The sequence below is a fragment of the Ruditapes philippinarum genome, unplaced genomic scaffold (genome assembly GCF_026571515.1).
Source record: "Ruditapes philippinarum isolate M1 unplaced genomic scaffold, ASM2657151v2 ctg8834_1_1_1_1, whole genome shotgun sequence".
NCBI lineage: Eukaryota > Metazoa > Mollusca > Bivalvia > Venerida > Veneridae > Ruditapes > Ruditapes philippinarum.
Window position 1 is genome coordinate 49,449 of NW_026865911.1, and position 18,352 is coordinate 67,800.

The following is an 18,352-nucleotide window of genomic DNA, read 5'->3' on the forward strand; positions in this document are numbered from 1 at the left end:
TATTTAGAAAATGTTGACCTATTTCTTAGTGTAATGTTAGTTATAGTTATAGATACCTTACGGGAGTTAATAATTGTTTGACGTGTTCTCTCATCTATTTATGATAATAATGTACTTATAATAAAAATTATGCAACGATATGTAGACTGTTGATACGGTTAGTTCCCTATTGTCCTCAAAGAACCTACATGTATATGTAGAAATTAAAGGTGAAACATACAGTCAACTGAAATTATGTATACATAAATCAGTTTCTCTCCAACACCTTTTTTCAACAGAATTTGTTCTTTTCAAACAATAATGTTATATACATAACAATTAAGTTTTAAAACAATGCATATATTTTTATTGAAACATTATTTAAAACTTTATCATAAATTTTTTTTTATCGAACCTCCCTTTATGCACATGAACTGATAAATCATAGTTTATAGTATATGAATCCCGAAAGGTTAATTGATTTCTAAGGAAGCTGTAAATTTTTGTACCGGACATATGTACACAAGTTGAAAAACATCAAAGGGCGTCAGTATGTTTAAAATAGCCTAAACTGTAAGTTTAATTTTCTTTAAAATGATGCTATTAATATTATCCGACATGCCAGATGAGATTAATGGCATGGATCAAACAAACGAAAACACCTATCTGACGTAGGGAAAAAGTCTTTCTTTACGTATTTCCTTCTATTCCTTATTCGGAGTTGAATAAGGAATAAGGAACTGGTTCCCTATTCCTTATTCGACTTTATCATTTTTTTCAAATACAATTAGGTAGATGCTTTATTTCATGATTTTAATGATTGTTCTTGCAATTCTAATGTAGATTTATCAAAAATAACTGCAACTGGTGTCCTTCTTTACGTATTTCCTTCTGTTCCTTATTCGGAGTTGAATAAGGAATAAAGAACTGGTTCCCTATTCCTTATTCGACTTTATCATTTTTTTTCAAAAAAATGTATGTAAATGCTTTATTTCATGATTTTAATGATTGATCCTTGCAATTCTTATGCATATTTATCAAAAATAACTGCAACTGGTGTCTTTCTTTACGTATTTCCTTCTGTTCATTATTCGGAGTTGAATAAGGAATAAGGAACTGGTTCCCTATTCCTTATTCGACTTTAACATTTTTTTTCAAAAAAAAAATATGTAGATGCTTTATTTCATGATTTTAATGATTCTTATGCATATTTATCAAAAATAACTGCAACTGGTGTCTTTCTTTACGTATTTCCTTCTGTTCATATTTCGGAGTTGAATAAGGAATAAGGAACTGGTTCCCTATTCCTTATTCGACTTTAACATTTTTTTCCAAAAAAAATATGTAGATGCTTTATTTCATGATTTAATGATTGATCCTTGCAATGTGTTTGGTTTCTTCCATTCCTTCTCTCTTTGCTTACTATTTTATTTCCTTTCAGATTCACCATTTCGTGTTAACACTTCTTCCAAATCCTTCTTAAATGTCTGCTCCTTCTCTCTATAATATATAAAATTTTATTCAAAGAACCAATTTCTGCTAACCTGTTCTCACAATAATGAGAATAATTTTTAAAAGAACTTGAACTATGGTGATCTGTTAGGACCACCTCCAATGGACGAATAATTGTAAACACAAAAGGGACGAAGACTAAAACGATGGGACGATTGTGAGATTATGTTCAAAATTGTAAATATTGAGTCAGACCTCAGCTTATAACTAGCAAAACTTTTCAAAATGTGTTTCATTATTTCATCACAATATTTACATTTTTTATATTCGATTATATTCAGATTTGAAGAGGAAAATAAAATCGATTTAATGCGGACATTATTATTTTTTTATCACAAAACAAATAAAATTTAGACAAATTGAATCAGCATTGTACACATACAACTGACACCTGCTAAATGTAATGGACAATGGTCTTGTCAAAATCATTGTTGAAATTGGCATTTTGTGCTACGTGAGTGATTTGATTATTTTATCTTTGAACGATTTTATATTGCCTCATCGCCAATGTTATCAATATAAGCAATTGTTCAAATTCATTATTGGATATTCTTTGTTTATCATGCAGTCACTATAATAAAATTTTGATAATAGAATACCTTAAGAGCATTAAAATTTCACCATTATTGCGTAATTAATGTTTGATTTGTAGTTTTTTAGCGTAAAGTTTGTCATTCAATTTCAAATGGCAATAAACATGTCAAAATCATTGTTTTACAAAAAATGACCAGATTATTCCGATAGTTTTCTGGTAACAATCAGTTGAGGCCTACAAGATACCATAACTGCTCTCCTTTCATTAAGGAAAGGCAAAGCTTCTATGAGACTTTTATTTCAATTGTTTTCCTTTTAATCCTTACAAATGACATTATGCCCATCAAAAATGTGCGTAGTAAGTGAACAGATAAAAGGTAAAATAGGTTGATATTTTATCATAATTCATTTGCATAAAAGATAAATAACTCATATGGCTCAAAGGAATTTCTGTAAAAATCCATCGGAAATTACCTGTATCATTCAATTCATAAATAGAGTGAGACGGTCTCTTAATATTTTAAGCAGATTTTTATATTTTATCATTAACATTTTCCAATCAACTGTTGGTCAATCACCATTTTAACAGTCAGTCATTTGAAATAAATAGTCAATCAACTCACCTTGAAATCATGGCAAAATGAGTATAATGTCACTTTAACGATTCTAAACATAGGTAAGCTAGCTTGTTCAATATGGAGTTACGTTAGGGCCGGCTCGTTTTCTCTGAAAACAAAGCGCGTGAAACATGACAGAACCATGATGACTGTTTGACAATACGATGGTGAAAATATGACAGTACGTTTGACAAAGCACGACCGCACGAAGGTGACAGTCGTCGTACTGCCGTATTGGTACCATTGTACTGTCATATTGTCACCCTCAAACTGTCGTACTTATACCGTCGTACTGTCACCGTCGTATTGTCGTACTGTCACCATCGTACTGTCGTTCTATCACCGTCGTACTGTAGCGCAGTCACCATGGTATTGTCGTACTCTCACCATCGTACTGTCGCTTTCCTATAAGACATGCGCATAATTGAATAAAAAATATGTAAGAACACGTAAACCGTGTCATAAAGTCTCCTTTTAACAATGGCATGGCATAACTTTCACGTAAATTCTTTTATCGATGAGAGTAGTTAAAATTGCAGTTAATAAAATTAATCCAGGTCTTTAATGAAAATACTGTATTTTACAAATAAGTCAAATACAAAATTTCTAGATAAGCCTTTCTGTTGAACTACAAGGTGTGACGAGCTGACACAGGTGTACATTTTTATCATCAAGCTCTTTATGTATGTAGATAGATTTGGGTTGATCTTTGATAGAGTAAAGATTGTTTTATCTTTATCAAACGCCAGTATGTTTTAAGTTTCTCAAGCCATGTTGAGCGAAAGTTTGCGCATGTTCGATAGGAAGGCGACAATACTACAGAAAAATGGTGAAATACGACAGTACGAGGGTGAAGTATGACAGTACGATGGTGACAGTACGATTAAATTATATGAATTAGATCATTTATTTTTATCATTTAAGTCAAGAAACAGCATAAGAAACGTATTCAATTGCCCGCATGAACATGAAATTCAGCCATATACATTTTGAACTTCAATAAACACACATATATTAATAGCCCATTATCTGCAACATCTGGTTGAAGTTATCTTATAAGAGATAGTAACAAATTATAATTAAAACAAATATAAGTATTTGTGTCTGCAGTGTTATTGTATGCCACAAACACTTTGTTAAATTTACATACAAGGACAAGTTTTTATGCTGAAGCAGAGTAATAATTATCGAATAGTTGATGATTTAAGGCTGCATTAAAGACGATTACACTCATCAGATAAATAATGTACGTAAACAAATGCTATGCTCCGAAAAAAATATATTTCTTTATTTCCTCAAGTTTTAAAGAGTACATACATATACATAGTTCTTACAAAAAGTACAAAAATCATTACATGTACATAAATGTATGACTGACAAACATATGAATACATGTACAATTATATTAATGTAACAAATATTGAATAAACACAGAATTGATAAATAATATAAATAAGGTAAATAATTATTCAACATAGAAACAATATATACATATGAAGAAGCAAACGAAAATTTTGAAATATTGTATTCAGCACTATATCCTCTTGCTTAAGATTCTTATTGGAGCGAAACAATAGTATCTTGGGAGGATATACAATATAGATGTACTTGTAACAATGGTTAATGTAACAAATATTGAATAAACACAGAATTGATAAATAATATAAATAAGGTAAATAATAATTTAACATAGAAACAATATATACACATGAGGAAGCAAACGAAAGTTTTTAATATTGTATTTAGCAATATATCCTCTTGCTAAAGATTCTTAACGAAACAAAAGTATCTTGGGAGGATATACAATATAGATGTAACTGTAACAACGCTTAATACATGTACTTATAACGAAATTAAACAAGTACATAATATATTTCACATTCACAGCCAGTTCATCGAATATACACATATGGAATGATATTGAGGTAAAAATTACACAAAGCCTGCTTGCACTTTCATCACGCTTGTTGACAATTACACACTTCCTGCTTACTGTTACAATTTACTCATTGACACTGCTATTGTGCTTATTGGTACAGTCATTATGCATGCTTGCAATTTTATCACGCTTGTTGACAATGATAACATGCTTGCTGGAAGTTACAACTTGTTTGGTGTTTAGTCCCTGATGTCTATATGACTGAATGACAGTGCAATGTAGCGTAATGAAATATTTCAACATGCCGGGACTGTATATAAGCTTTGATATTCCAACATTGCACAGTTATAATGCTCCTAGAACATTACACACGATGTGACCACACAAAATGAAAGATGCAATCAGCCACTAAGCAAGTTGAAAGTAAGCATAATGTGAATTGCAAATTTGCACATCACATTTTGATACCAGGGGGCGCACGTTCGTAGTTTTCGCGAAATATGCCGGACTTTAATTAGCTGTTGCCTAAACCGTTTCCTATCAGTTGTGTCCCTTTGTTTCAATTACGCCATTAATAAGTAGAAAAGCCGGGATCCGGGATCGTATTAAACATATAGTAACCCCGGGAATTGACCACCTACTCTCGGTGTATTATAATTATTATTATTATTATCATTTGAATGTTTTTGTAGAGATTTCTAAATAAGTTTGATTTGTAGTAGTTATAAAAAATCTTTAAAAAAAAAACGTATTTTTTCACAGACAAAAGCGTTATTAATTGAACTCAGAATGTCACACACACACAAAATCTTATTTAATATTGTAAGTGCATGTAAGTACATGTAATGGCAATGGAAGTCGTTGTGTATTGGGCATCAAGAGTGCTAATATGCAATAAGCAAAGGTAAACACAAGTTGTCAATCAATTCAGCCAGAAAAAGATATAGGGATCCCGGAAATTGACCAGTCTAAGAAGATATTTTTCAGATAAGCCGGGATCGTATTAAAACATAAAGGGATCCCGGGAATTGACCGGTTCAACTATATACCAGTGACCAAGGGGTAATCACTTGAGTCTCCAGCAGGGTCAATGTTAAAACACTCTTCTCTTCCTTTCTGTGTATGAGAAATAAAACTAGTAATATAAAAAATACACTCTTACATTGACAGTTTCTCTGTATATATTTAAAATACAAGACTTGATTGCCAGACATCCCATACAAAAAGTACTGGTTTCCTACAAATGCTAGTTAATTTACCAGTTCAAGAATATAGTTTTCAGAAAAGCCGGGATCGTATTAAAACATATAGGGATCCCGGGAATTGACCAGTTCAAGAATATAGTTTTAAGAAAAGCCGGGATTCTATTAAAACATATAGGGATCCCGAGAATTGACCAGTTCAAGAATATATTTTTCAGATAAGCAGGGATCGTATTAAAACATATAGGAATCCTGGGAATTGACCAGTTCAAAAATATAGTTTTCAGAAAAGCCGGGATCGTATTAAAACATATAGGGATCCCGAGAATTGACCAGTTCAAGAATATATTTTTCAGATAAGCCGGGATCGTATTAAAACATATGGGGATCCCGGGAATTGACCAGTTCAAGAGTATAGTTTTCCGAAAAGCCGGGATCGTATCAAAATATATAAAGGTCCCGGGAATTGGCCAGTTCAAGAATATAGGTTTCAGAAAAGCCGGGATCGTATCAAAATATATAAAGATCCCAGGAATTGGCCAGTTCAAGGATATAGTTTTCAGAAAAGCTGGGATCGTATTAAAACACATAGGGATCCTGGGAATTGGCCAGTTCAAGAATATAGTTTTCAGAAAAGCCGGGATCGTATTAAAATATATAAAGATCCCGGGAATTGGCAAGTTCAAGAATATAGTTTTCAGAAAAGCTGGGATCGTATTAAAACACATAGGGATCCCGGGAATTGACAAGTTCAAGAAAATATATATAGTTTCCAGAAAAGCCGGGATCGCATTAAAATATATAAAGATCCCGGGAATTGGCCAGTTCAAGAATATAGTTTTCAGAAAAGCTGGGATCGTATTAAAACATATAGGGATCCCGGGAATTGACCAATTCAAGAATATAGTCTTTAAATTTTCCAATTAATTAGGCATATAATTATAAGTATTGTGATTTCCGCATTTTAAGTCTGTTTATAAATAGCTCTAAATATATTTATATCCCAAGTTAAATTAATTTACCGTTCATTACATACAATGAAAAATAAAAACTTAACGTTTTTAAATCGCTTTTCATTACGACAATAATCATTATACAAATATAGTCTCTACATTTAATACGATCCCGGATCACGGGATTCCCCCCGCCCCCACCTTAATTTGTGGAATTTCAGGAATTTCAAACCGCAAGTCCTCCATTTCTAAGAAAAACAATTTAATTTAAGCAAATGAGATGTAGAAGGCGAGCTAAAATTTAATCTGGCCCCTAAATCAAATCAAATTACTTTAATTAGATGTACCATCATCATTACTGACTAATTCCAGTCCAGTCAAAATTTTGAACAATGAGTCAATGTTAATTGTAATGGCCTATATTTGGACGTTATGGCATGCATACAGAATATATTGTCAATGCTACGGGTAAAAGAAGTGCCCGACAGTCTATTTGTAATCTTTTTGCTAAATAAAGTTACGACAAATGGCAAATTGAAAAGAAGGGGAAGTAACTACTATACATATTCGGATATCCACGATAATCTTTCCGGCAAATAATTATTCAAATTACGGAAAAACACGACTAGAACATAGCGCCCCCTGTTATCAAAATGTGACATAATTTTGAACTGACATTATGCTTAGTTATATTTTGCCTAGTGCCTGATGACATTTTCCATACTGGTTGATCACTTCGTGTATTCATTACAAATTAACCAAGATAACCACTGGCACAGCATGATGAGCTAGATGGAACTTTTATTCACTCAAATGAAAATATGAAAAAGGCATCAGGGACTAAACACCAAACAAGTTGTAACTTCCAGCAAGCATGTTATCATTGTCAACAAGCGTGATGAAAGTGCAAGCATGCATAACGACTGTATCAATAAGCACAATAGCAGTGTCAAAGAGTAAATTGTAACAGTAAGCAGGAAGTGTGTAATTGTCAACAAGCGTGATGAAAGTACAAGCATGCATAGTGACTGTACCAATAAGCACAATAGCAGTGTCAATGAGTAAATTGTAACAGTAAGCAGGCATTGTGTAATTTTTACTTCAATATCATTCCATATACACATTTGATGAAAGCTTTGAAACTATACACTCTAGTCTCGTCGCTTAGATAAAAAGATGTAAAACCACGACACATTTCAATGATCTGCAGGTCGGGAGAAAGTGCAATTAGGTTTTGAAAAGTTTTTATGCCCATAAGTTTTGATAATGTAACCAATAATATTATACAATATTTTAATACAAATATCGCGGAAAGTTGTGTTTTTATTTAAAACTTAAACATACATTTTGACATATATTGTTGTCGACGCTTTATTATTTGAGACATAATACACAATCTAAGCTATTAAAAACATAATGTCGGTTTCCCTTAACGTGGTTAAAAGGAAAATTAAAGTTAACACTGAATCAAATCAAAACATAAGATGAGTGATTTAAAATTAAATTTAATTTTATACATGTATCTTATTTATAAAATGTAACATTTATTCGTGAATATTTAAAATGAAATATAATGTACACAAGTTAAAACAGTTTCTGCACTTAGTTGCGCCCTTACAGAATCGATAACTTTCTCACCTTGATAAAATTAAATGAACAACATTATCATTAAAACTGTCTAAATTGACGATTCTATATGTTCATATGCTTTTATTGAAAACTGCGACTCTAAAAATAAAGTTCTGAATAGAAAACCTCTAACCGTTGTGTGTTCGAACCCCTGCCAATATTTATATACAAAAGCTCTTCAGAAATCTGTCAAATTCTGTTTTCCAGAAATATGTTAGGAGATGATTCAAATGTTACAAACCACGACAGAATTAGAATTATTAATCTTTTTCCCACTAAAATAGCCTGTGCTTTCTTTTTTAACATCGTGTAATAGTGCACTCGAATGCGCAGTTTTTTCTTTTAAATTAGTCGAGTTATATAGTGTCAAGTCTTAAAGATGAATAATGGTGACTCTGTAGTTATGAAGCATCTACGAGATATCTTGCTAATGATAAAATAGAACAAGCCCAGTAACACCGCCCTTTCGGGTCAAAATCAGTAACACGCAGATGGTTTTTATATAACATAATCGCCGATGCAATGATGACAGATTAATATTAAAAATTAAGTCATTACTATCTACATAATTAAAAAAGGTATTACAAAAGGATATTTACATTTACATATACAAAAAGGATTACATGTATCTATATTCACATATTTCATTAAGATATTTATATATACATAATCAAACAGGATGTTCATATTTACATATTTGAAGACATACTATGCTCATCTAAGAGAAAAAAATGATCCATGAAATTAATTGAAATCTATGTTATTCTTTCTGAGTATGTCTTATTTTAGTAACAGAATGTACAATCTGTATGTTGGAAGCTGTATTTCATATTACAGGTCAAGTAAAGTTGATTCTTTCTTAAACAAACCACCAGTTTTTTAATGACACTATATATTCTTGTCTGGTCCACCTATAGTGTGTAGAGTTTAAAACATAAGATGTCTTCTTTGTGTGTAGTCAAAACATGTTTATTCTACATTTACAAAAAGATTGTGTAGCAATTATCAGTCTCTAAAAATATAAAATTTGAGCGTTTTATATCTTTGAACTGGATACAAACACGTATTATAATGTTATGTCAATAGCATATTCGAACAGGATATTTATATTTACAAAATTTAACAGAGTCTTTATATTAACATACATGTATTCAAACAAAATATTTATGTCAAAATTTTCTGACAGGATATTTGTATTTGTATAATAAAACAAAATATTTATATATTCAAACAAGACATGTTTCATCAAAATTTAATATTCAAACATGATTTTTAAATCTACATATTCAAACATGAGTTTCTTTATTTACATACTCAAACAATTTTTTTATTTAATCGTCTTTGAGAAAGATATTTATCTTGCATACTCGTTTTATATACTGAGTATTAAGATATACTAAAGCGTGTTAGTGTTATTTTAAAAAAATTAACATGGAATTTTCAAATCTGTTTTGATAAAAAATAAATATTATGATTGTACAAAAATAAAACAAATTCAAATTAGATTGTTGATAAAAATGGGACGGACTATTGCAGCAGTTTGAAAGAGTGTAATACTTTCAGTACTAATGAATTATGTTGTTGCTTAAATATCTGAAGTAATAACAAAAAAAAGAAACATTCCTTTGGAATAAGACAAAAAATATTAGTAGATTATGTATGTAAAGCATTGACTTTTTTTCGAATATTTTAGACATGTTTCTTTGCATTAAACGTGACAATTCCTGTTTTTTTTGTTTGTTTAAATTTCAAATTTTGTAGCCATGAATCAATGCTGTACTCATTTTAGTGCCTTGATTTATTTGATCTTCTTTCAACGTGTAACATCTCCAGTACTAACCAGATGCAAGCACCTAGTCAGATTGACGTCATTTGTGTGTCCCTGTCTTCATACGATTGTACAGCATGTTGGTCGTTTTTTCCGCAAGTGTCGCAAGTGAACAGTTTGCGATTGAATAACATGAATACAATAGGATTACAGGCACTGTTGAGTGGGTATAGACAGTTGAATAAAAGAGTAAAGTTCTCTCCCACCGTACCTGGGTGAAATATGTACATCAACATTACTACGAAATAAGGCGTCCAGCATAAGAAAAAGGCTGAAAGTAAAACAAAAGTGTATTAATACATAATTATATGCGATACAATATTCATTCACAATGGTTCATGTAGATTAATTATTATCTGTTTTGTTTTGATCTCATTTATACTTCTCAGTTTAATGATTTATAAATTAAGGTAGTACACCCCTAATGCACTTTCTCCACTTTGAAGATTATTTAAATAGGCTAGAATCACTGTAAAGTGTATTGAAACTGAGGGGCGAAGGTTCAAACCCCAGAAGGGGCAACTTTTATTTATTTATTTATTTTTCTTTTAAACATTTTTTATAATTATCTCTCAGTAATATTTTTTATTATTATCTCTCAGATCCCTAATGGAAGAAAACAGTGCTTCATTTTAATTATATAATTATTGAAGGTATTTATTTACTAAATAATGCCAAATTTAATAGCAAATATGATACCAGATATTTTCAAAGATAAAGAAAATCAAAACTACACGGTAAAAGTATTTTATATTTTGCAAGACCAACCAATATACATTTAAGAAAATTAATTCAAACTTTGAAAACAGCCCCTCATTGTGGAAATTTTTAGGGATATTTTAAATAAGGATTTTTACATAGGGAAATGGTCAAATAAGTGTTGAAAGTGGGTGGGGTAGGATTACATTTTTATACATATTAAAAATTCTTACCTAAATGTCATTATTTGTTTCTTAACAATTAGCAATAGGAAAACAGTTTTCATAATGATGATATTATAGATTATTAAGAGTTTCCTCATATCTGAAAAAAGCCCTTCTCATGGCAAGGGTTTAGTTCAGAAAAATGTCCATAACTCATAAACCACACGGTAAATTTTGTTTAAATTTTGCATACAAGTGACATTTTTGGCATAAAACTGTCCTATGTTTTCAATTTTACAGTTTCTTATAGTGCCCATTAGGGGTGTTCTACCTTAACTATATATATAAATAAACTCCAAAATGTCTTTAAAATGATAACAAGATTTATTTTTCACTAAAAATGAACAAAAACAATTATTAGCACCATTAGTTTTAACATATTTTATTTAGTAATGTAAACGCATGTATCATTTTACATCACTATATTAATATGTGTTTCACTTTTAAATAATCAGAAATGGTAATTAACATTTACATGAAGTAAATACAGCTTATATATAATGCACTGTAATATGTATCGGTGTAAGTTTCTAAGAAATTAAATGCAAATAGCTTAAATTTTAACTTTGATCAAAAATGGTTTCTGACAGTTTCTGATAAAAACATGCAGTGTTTAATGAAGTTGTCGCGTAGTTAATTTTTTGCACATTTTATAGAACATTTACATACCCAAACATACGACCATTGTCATTTTGATGCTCTTTATCTTCGCCTTCGGAAGAACTCCTTGTTTTAATGAGTTGTCACCTTGAAGTCGGTCTATAATGATATATGATATATAGATATCAATAATGTGTCGAGATTACCTAATTGTTACATATCTTGACATTAAGTTAACAGCTAAAGAAAAAAAAAGTTTATTAAGTAGAGGTTCATTCCTATTTGTCCAAATAATGTTGTAAATTTCTAAGTGTTTTTTTGTTAAAAAATGTAATTAAATTCAAAATGACAATGATGTCCTAATTATATTCCTTTTATTCATGTTTATACATTTTCATTGAAGTCAATTTTTTATGTGGCTAGAGTAAAGTCCGAAGCATTTTTTTCTGTCATCTATAGCTAGTCTGAAATACATTTTATGAGTATAAGAATGTATCATTAATTGTTAATGAAAGTTGTTAAAAAAGTATAAGACTTGTACTTTTAAAACATTTTAAAGTGAATTGGTCTTTAATGGAATGTCTGTAATACATTGAATGATTTCGTTGATTGTACTAAGTATTAGACATAACAACAAACCACAAACTAATTATACATGGAAGTTACAGGCAGGTGTGAAACACATGATCTCATATTACATACATGTATGTAGCAGATAATTTCTATTAAGTTTTAGAAGAATATGATATTTTTTATTTGATAAATGGTTATTGAAAATAATTCAAAACTTGATCAACGCGATTTTTTAGTAAAACGTTTTATAATAATATCAAAATGATACATTCGTTTTTATATATTGATTTTTTTTATCAATATTTGAAACCTTATGCAAAAGTCGCCAATTGAAGATCTATCTTCTTGAAGTAAATCCATGTACACACATCTGTCAAAATAATTTATAGTCAATTGCCCTTAAAATATTAAGTAAACAATACTTAACTCATCGAAGAACAAATGATACTTAATCAGTCTTACCTCTGCTTGCATCGGTGTTTATCTCTGATAATTTTACCCTTGAATGCCATTTCATCCAAACTATGATACATATACCAACATAACATACTGTTATACCGATTGTTGGTAACACATAGATAATTACTGCAACTGTAAGACTATACGGCTGTTTAAAATGAAATCAAGTGAAAACATGTATAAGTTATTTGTTTTCCGCAACAAACCTTTGACAAGAAATCGACAAAACATTGAAACAATATTTTATTGTAAATAATCAGACTGATATATCCCCTAAGCTTGTTTATTTATAATAACAAGTACTTATTCAAATATGTAGAATGTTACCTATATCATTCACAATGATACCAAAATATTTGTTATATCTTGTGATATACCAGGCAATATTCAAATCAGATGCATGCACATTCATATTCTTCTGTCATTTATATTATATTTAATTTGTTATACTTTTCAATATAACAATCTATCTAACGCTTATTATCAATATTGCCAACCGCTGTATTACCTTCCACCAATTATCTGGAAGTTTGATATCACAGCCACCTTTTTGTTCATCAATATCAGCTCTATTTGGATTTGCATTTACTCCCCGACTGTAGATGATGAAAAAACTTGAGACCACTATACTGATAAGCCATGCCCCTGCGACCAAGCATTTGTCTAAATTCCTATAAATACCTGATAGATAGATCATTATAATAATATTTTCTAATTTACATTCAATTCGTTTGCTCAGAATTCATTTTAAAATGAATGACCAATTTTACTATAAAGAGTATATATCTAGTATTATTAGAATGTCTGTTTTCTATAATTATTTATCAAATCGAATAACAGGACTATGCAATTCCCGAAAAATTACCCGGACCATGCAAACAACCATCTTTTATCATTTTATATGACAAATAATTGTTATTCAAAAGACATGCATTTGTGGATACACGTTATGATTTTTTAAAGAAATACGGAAATAACAATACCTATTCTTAGAACTTTAAATGGATACTTTATTGCCAGAAACCTGTCTACACTCATGCTGATCAGAAGATTATTAGATGCAATCACAGTCGTTGTTGACATAAAACGTGTAAGTCTACACATAAAGTCACCACCATACCATTCTTTGTGCATTGCACTAGTTATACCAAGTACAAGGACACTGCATACACCCACGAGAAAATCTGAAATGTGAATCATAACCAACGGTTCGTTTAAATTTGAATTATATTCTTGTTCCTATTGTTTGTGTTGAAATTTGTTTTCACTGCGTTTGATTTATATTTTCTTTTGTAATTAAATTGCTTTTAAGTAGTTTATAAACGAACTCCATTACATACTGATAATTCAATATTCCTGTTACTCAACATTTAACTACGGGTTAAATTAAACATTTATCTGACGTGTTATGAAATTCTTACTTTTGATTGCAGGTCACAATATTCAGCTTCATAATCCTTAATATTACTAAGGATGTGTATGTAAGATACAGCTTGATGTATCAAGATTTGGATTTGAGTTAACATACTTATTTATAGAACTGAATATAAATGAGTTTAACAAAGAATCTACGGTAAAAGAAAAAATAGTTTTCTCACCTGCTATTGCTAAATTCAGTACAAAATAGAAGAGGCGACTCTTTTCATGTTTCCTGAACACGAGGATGTAAATTACAAGTCCATTTAGGCAAACTATGATAATGAACAAAAGTAAGGAAATTGTTGCAGCAGCTGCTTCGTATGGCTGAAATATTGAGAGAAAAGAACTTATAGAATGTATAATACAAGAGATCTTCGCCATTTTGACGCAATGGTTTTGTGTCTGAATATCAATGGAATGTAATAACGGTTTGAAAAAAATATTTCCGGTAAAATTCATGTCAATACATATCGTATGAATAATTTATAACTCCCTGATGCAGCGATAATAGAAAATAAGATTAATACAATAATTTTGTCCAATAAAGTTAGTAAATCATAGAGCAATCGATCTACAAAAACAATATATCATACTTTTGCTGTACATATTATTATTATTATACAGATGTTAATAACAATGCATTAAAATCTCTTTAGCAATGACAACTCATTACAAGAATGAATGCTAGGTTCAGAAATTAAACAGAATGACGCACGTTATGCATTTTACAAATCACCGTTATAATAATAATAATAGTAATGATAATAATGATGATGATGATGATGATGATGATGATGATGATGATGATGATAATAATAATAGTACATGTATGTTCCCTTTAATGGTAAAAGTCAGCAAAATATACACTTTGATTGACATTTATATAACGTAACTTAAAGATATAATTGTTTTCATCTTTATGGAGGCTATTCGTTGCCAAAAATCAAGCCTTTGAAACTTGACAATGCATACTTCGGTTCCACTAAACAGATTAGTAAAAATCTAATTGTCGAGCCAAAATTACATACTGCACTGGTTTTAAGCGATTTGCTTATCTTGATTTGATAAAATGAAAGCTGTTAACTTGCAACTTAGATAAATTGCAAACTGTATTTAGAAATGTATAACTTCAAATTTGCGACACGTAGAAATGTAAACGATAGAACGTACACCACACGTTTAAATTGTACATCATGACGTTGAGAATGTAATTGCATCAATAAACACTCTCGGGTTGACAACACCACACGTTCTGTTTACATTCTAACGCAATTAACATTTGTAAACTATTTTTCAACTTCCATATATGTCTTTATCACGGAAATAGAGGAATAATAATAGCCGGACCCAATTTTCACGAGAGCAGAATATAAAGAGAGGCAACTCTTGCTGTACAATAATAATGAGTTCAAAAATATTTCAAATTAAAACGTCTCATACACCAACTGCATTACAGTTGACTTTGAATATCATCTGATTTTGTTAAAACGTATTCTAGCACAGGATATTCAAGTAATGCAAAATTGGATAAGATATAATATTACAATGTAACAACGTTTATACTGTAAATGAGCATAATAATATGCAAAATCTAAAGTTGTTGAATTAACACAAGGGACTGTTTCCCATATATAAGGATATAAACCACTCTTGCTGCTGAGCAAGCTTTTCACCGACTTCATGAACTGTTGAAATAATTGTTTCAGAAAGATAGATGATTGCTAAGCGCACATTAGATAATGTTTCGATAGTTCAGGAACGTTATGGTCATTTCTGGAATTTAAATCAAGAGTAGCAGAATATGATATGATAATCTTGAAAGAATAATCTTATTTAACCTTATTTAAGACCTAGATTCACTACTTTGAACAAAATGACGTAACAAGTCTTTTTAGATTACATCTTTCTGAGCGTTTGCCAAACAGTTTAGCAATATGCATTCAAAATCAAATATTTGTGAGTTTTTTTCACATTCATCAAGACAAGATAAAAAGTATTGCTAATGATGAAATTTGACGTTTTATATGTGTAATTTCCATTTTTTTAAAATAACCACATTAACTGTCGATGGGTCCCTTTCTAGAATATGTCACGGTACGTAAATTGGGTTTAACAGATAAGGTTCTGAAAAATGGCAGATCAGAGCCTGTCTTGTAATAGTTCTACGTCCAGCATCGAATCTGTTCAAATATCGAGAAAGGAAAGAGGCTGTTAGGGGCAATATCTTGTGCACAAGGATGGTTGGCCTAAACTTTTACCTTTTCTGTCAAAAACACTTTTATACGGCAGACTTACGAGCTGGGGCATTATCGTGTACAAAGTACATGCTTGAAACAAATAAATTGGCGCCTGTTATGAGAATATTGTTTACTTCATCTGAAAAATACTTTCAAGTGACACTTTTGCCTTTTTACTGGCATCTAAACTGCAATACCTGCACTTAACAAAACATTTGCATGCAAAACAGTTCCGTTTTTGCACTCAACGAAGATTAAGTAAATACTGCCCTTTTGTTAGCTTTTGAAGCCCGTATTTTACAGTAAACAGTTCCTTCAAAATAATACACCCAAGTGTCAACCACCTATTACTACATTTTACAAATTTCTTTTTATCATATTTTTGAAATATTTTGAAAAGCTGTAAGGGTACTTTAATCTTTGCTTATTTGATCTTCATTCAACAATAAGGCACCCCATGTAAGGAATCTTCATGTTATTAAAGATATTGTTTCAAATAGAATCAAAATAACAAAGTGAAATACTACTTTTTCGTGCAATATCGTCAACTGTAAATCTAACATTTTTTCAACAATTTTTTTAATTATTGATATGTTTTCGGCACCAGATGCACACTTACACCTTCCTTGTTTGAGTCTAACCCATAATTATATTTCTTTTTCCATATGTGAATTGTGTCATAAGACTTATTACATGTTATGTTAATGTCAGATATTTCAGCCAATACCTGCTTCAAAAGCAAGTCAAGCTAAGAACGAGCTGTTTACATACGGGTCCGTATATGTTCCTTTTTGTCAACACTTTTGCCAACGATTTTAGTAAAGTACTCAACCTTTATTTGTGAATTCGAATGTCTAATTGTTCAGTAATTCATAGCTACATTTATTTATACACCCATCTGTAAGTATGAAACAACTTTGTACGTGCATGCATTTATTTGTTGCCATTTCTATGAGGATTCTGTGCAACGGCACACTAAGCATTTTTTTCGCACATCTCTCGTATAAGCTAGAATAAATGGCGAACATGTTTGAAAAATATTTACTAAAATATTTCTCTGAATACCTTTATAAAAATTCTCCTCATAAATTTGATGAAGGCAATAACATGCAAATGTTGTCGGATACAGAACTTTAAAACATAATTTATTTAATAAATTGCTAATATTAAACAATTAAAGATGAAAAGCAATTGAAAAAAGTATAGTATACAGTTTCAGTCAACAAGCGTAACGGAAATACTCCGAATGATTAAACTATGTTATTAAAGATATACAAGCATTCGTTTCAGCATACATGTAGCAAGTTGTTACTCAATGTTAAACTATGTAATCAAAAACCACTGCATCACGTAGATAGTAATATTTTTACTACCCTGGTAGATCATTTATTTTAACTTTGTATGAATATACCCATGATAAAAAATCAAATATTAATTAATAAATAATTATATTATATATTTGTATAATATACCCATGATAAAAAATCAAATATTAATTAATAAATAATTATATTATATATCCGTATAATAATATTATTTCTGTTTTCTTACCTCAGATGAAGACATGTCCGTTTGATTTTTACTTTGAACATAATTTGTACCTGCCGTCACATTAACAAAGCTATTTTTGTCCATGTTAAAGACTTAACATTAAATATTTACTCCAAATGAGAACACTTTTTCACTATCAAAACAGATTTCATAAACTAAGTGTAGTGACAGCTAATAATAGTTTCTGTCCTTGAAAAAGTGAATGGTTTAATATACAGTGAAACTCGGTTATAACAAACGCGTTCGGACCACGATAGTGAGTTTGCCTTATCCGAATTATCTTATAAACAATGTATTTAAGTAGTATTATCTTATAAGCAACTTATATATAAAGAACATAAATAACATGAACAGCTTACGTGTTCGACGATTCGATATATATATTATAAAAATGTAAATATAAAAATATATATATTTATATATAGATAACTGTTATTTACTTTTATACACAAATGTG

The 18,352-nt window shown here is 30.3% G+C and overlaps 1 protein-coding gene across 1 annotated transcript; it reads right to left on the minus strand.

Moving 5' to 3' along the window:
• Nucleotides 1–9,731: 9,731 nt before the first annotated feature.
• On the minus strand, nt 9,732–18,019 carry LOC132730710 (cardioacceleratory peptide receptor-like). The gene is made up of 7 exons (XM_060716688.1): nt 17,896–18,019; nt 14,287–14,431; nt 13,672–13,872; nt 13,197–13,369; nt 12,692–12,836; nt 11,726–11,815; nt 9,732–10,404 (listed from the first exon to the last, which is right to left on the minus strand). Exons 1-7 carry the CDS (start codon nt 17,977–17,979, stop codon nt 10,163–10,165), a joined length of 1,080 nt encoding a protein of 359 aa, XP_060572671.1. The 5' UTR covers nt 17,980–18,019; the 3' UTR covers nt 9,732–10,162.
• Between the last annotated feature and the right edge of the window lie 333 nt (nt 18,020–18,352).

Coding starts and splice junctions, on each gene's coding strand:
- LOC132730710 (XM_060716688.1), bottom strand. CDS start 17,979: ATGGACAAAAATAGCTTTGTTAATGTGACGGCAGGTACAAATTATGTT. Junction 13,370..13,671: donor ATTTAAAGTTCTAAGAATAG/GTATTGTTATTT, acceptor TCTATCTATCAG/GTATTTATAGGAATTTAGAC. Junction 11,816..12,691: donor AAACACCGATGCAAGCAGAG/GTAAGACTGATT, acceptor ATATCATTATAG/ACCGACTTCAAGGTGACAAC.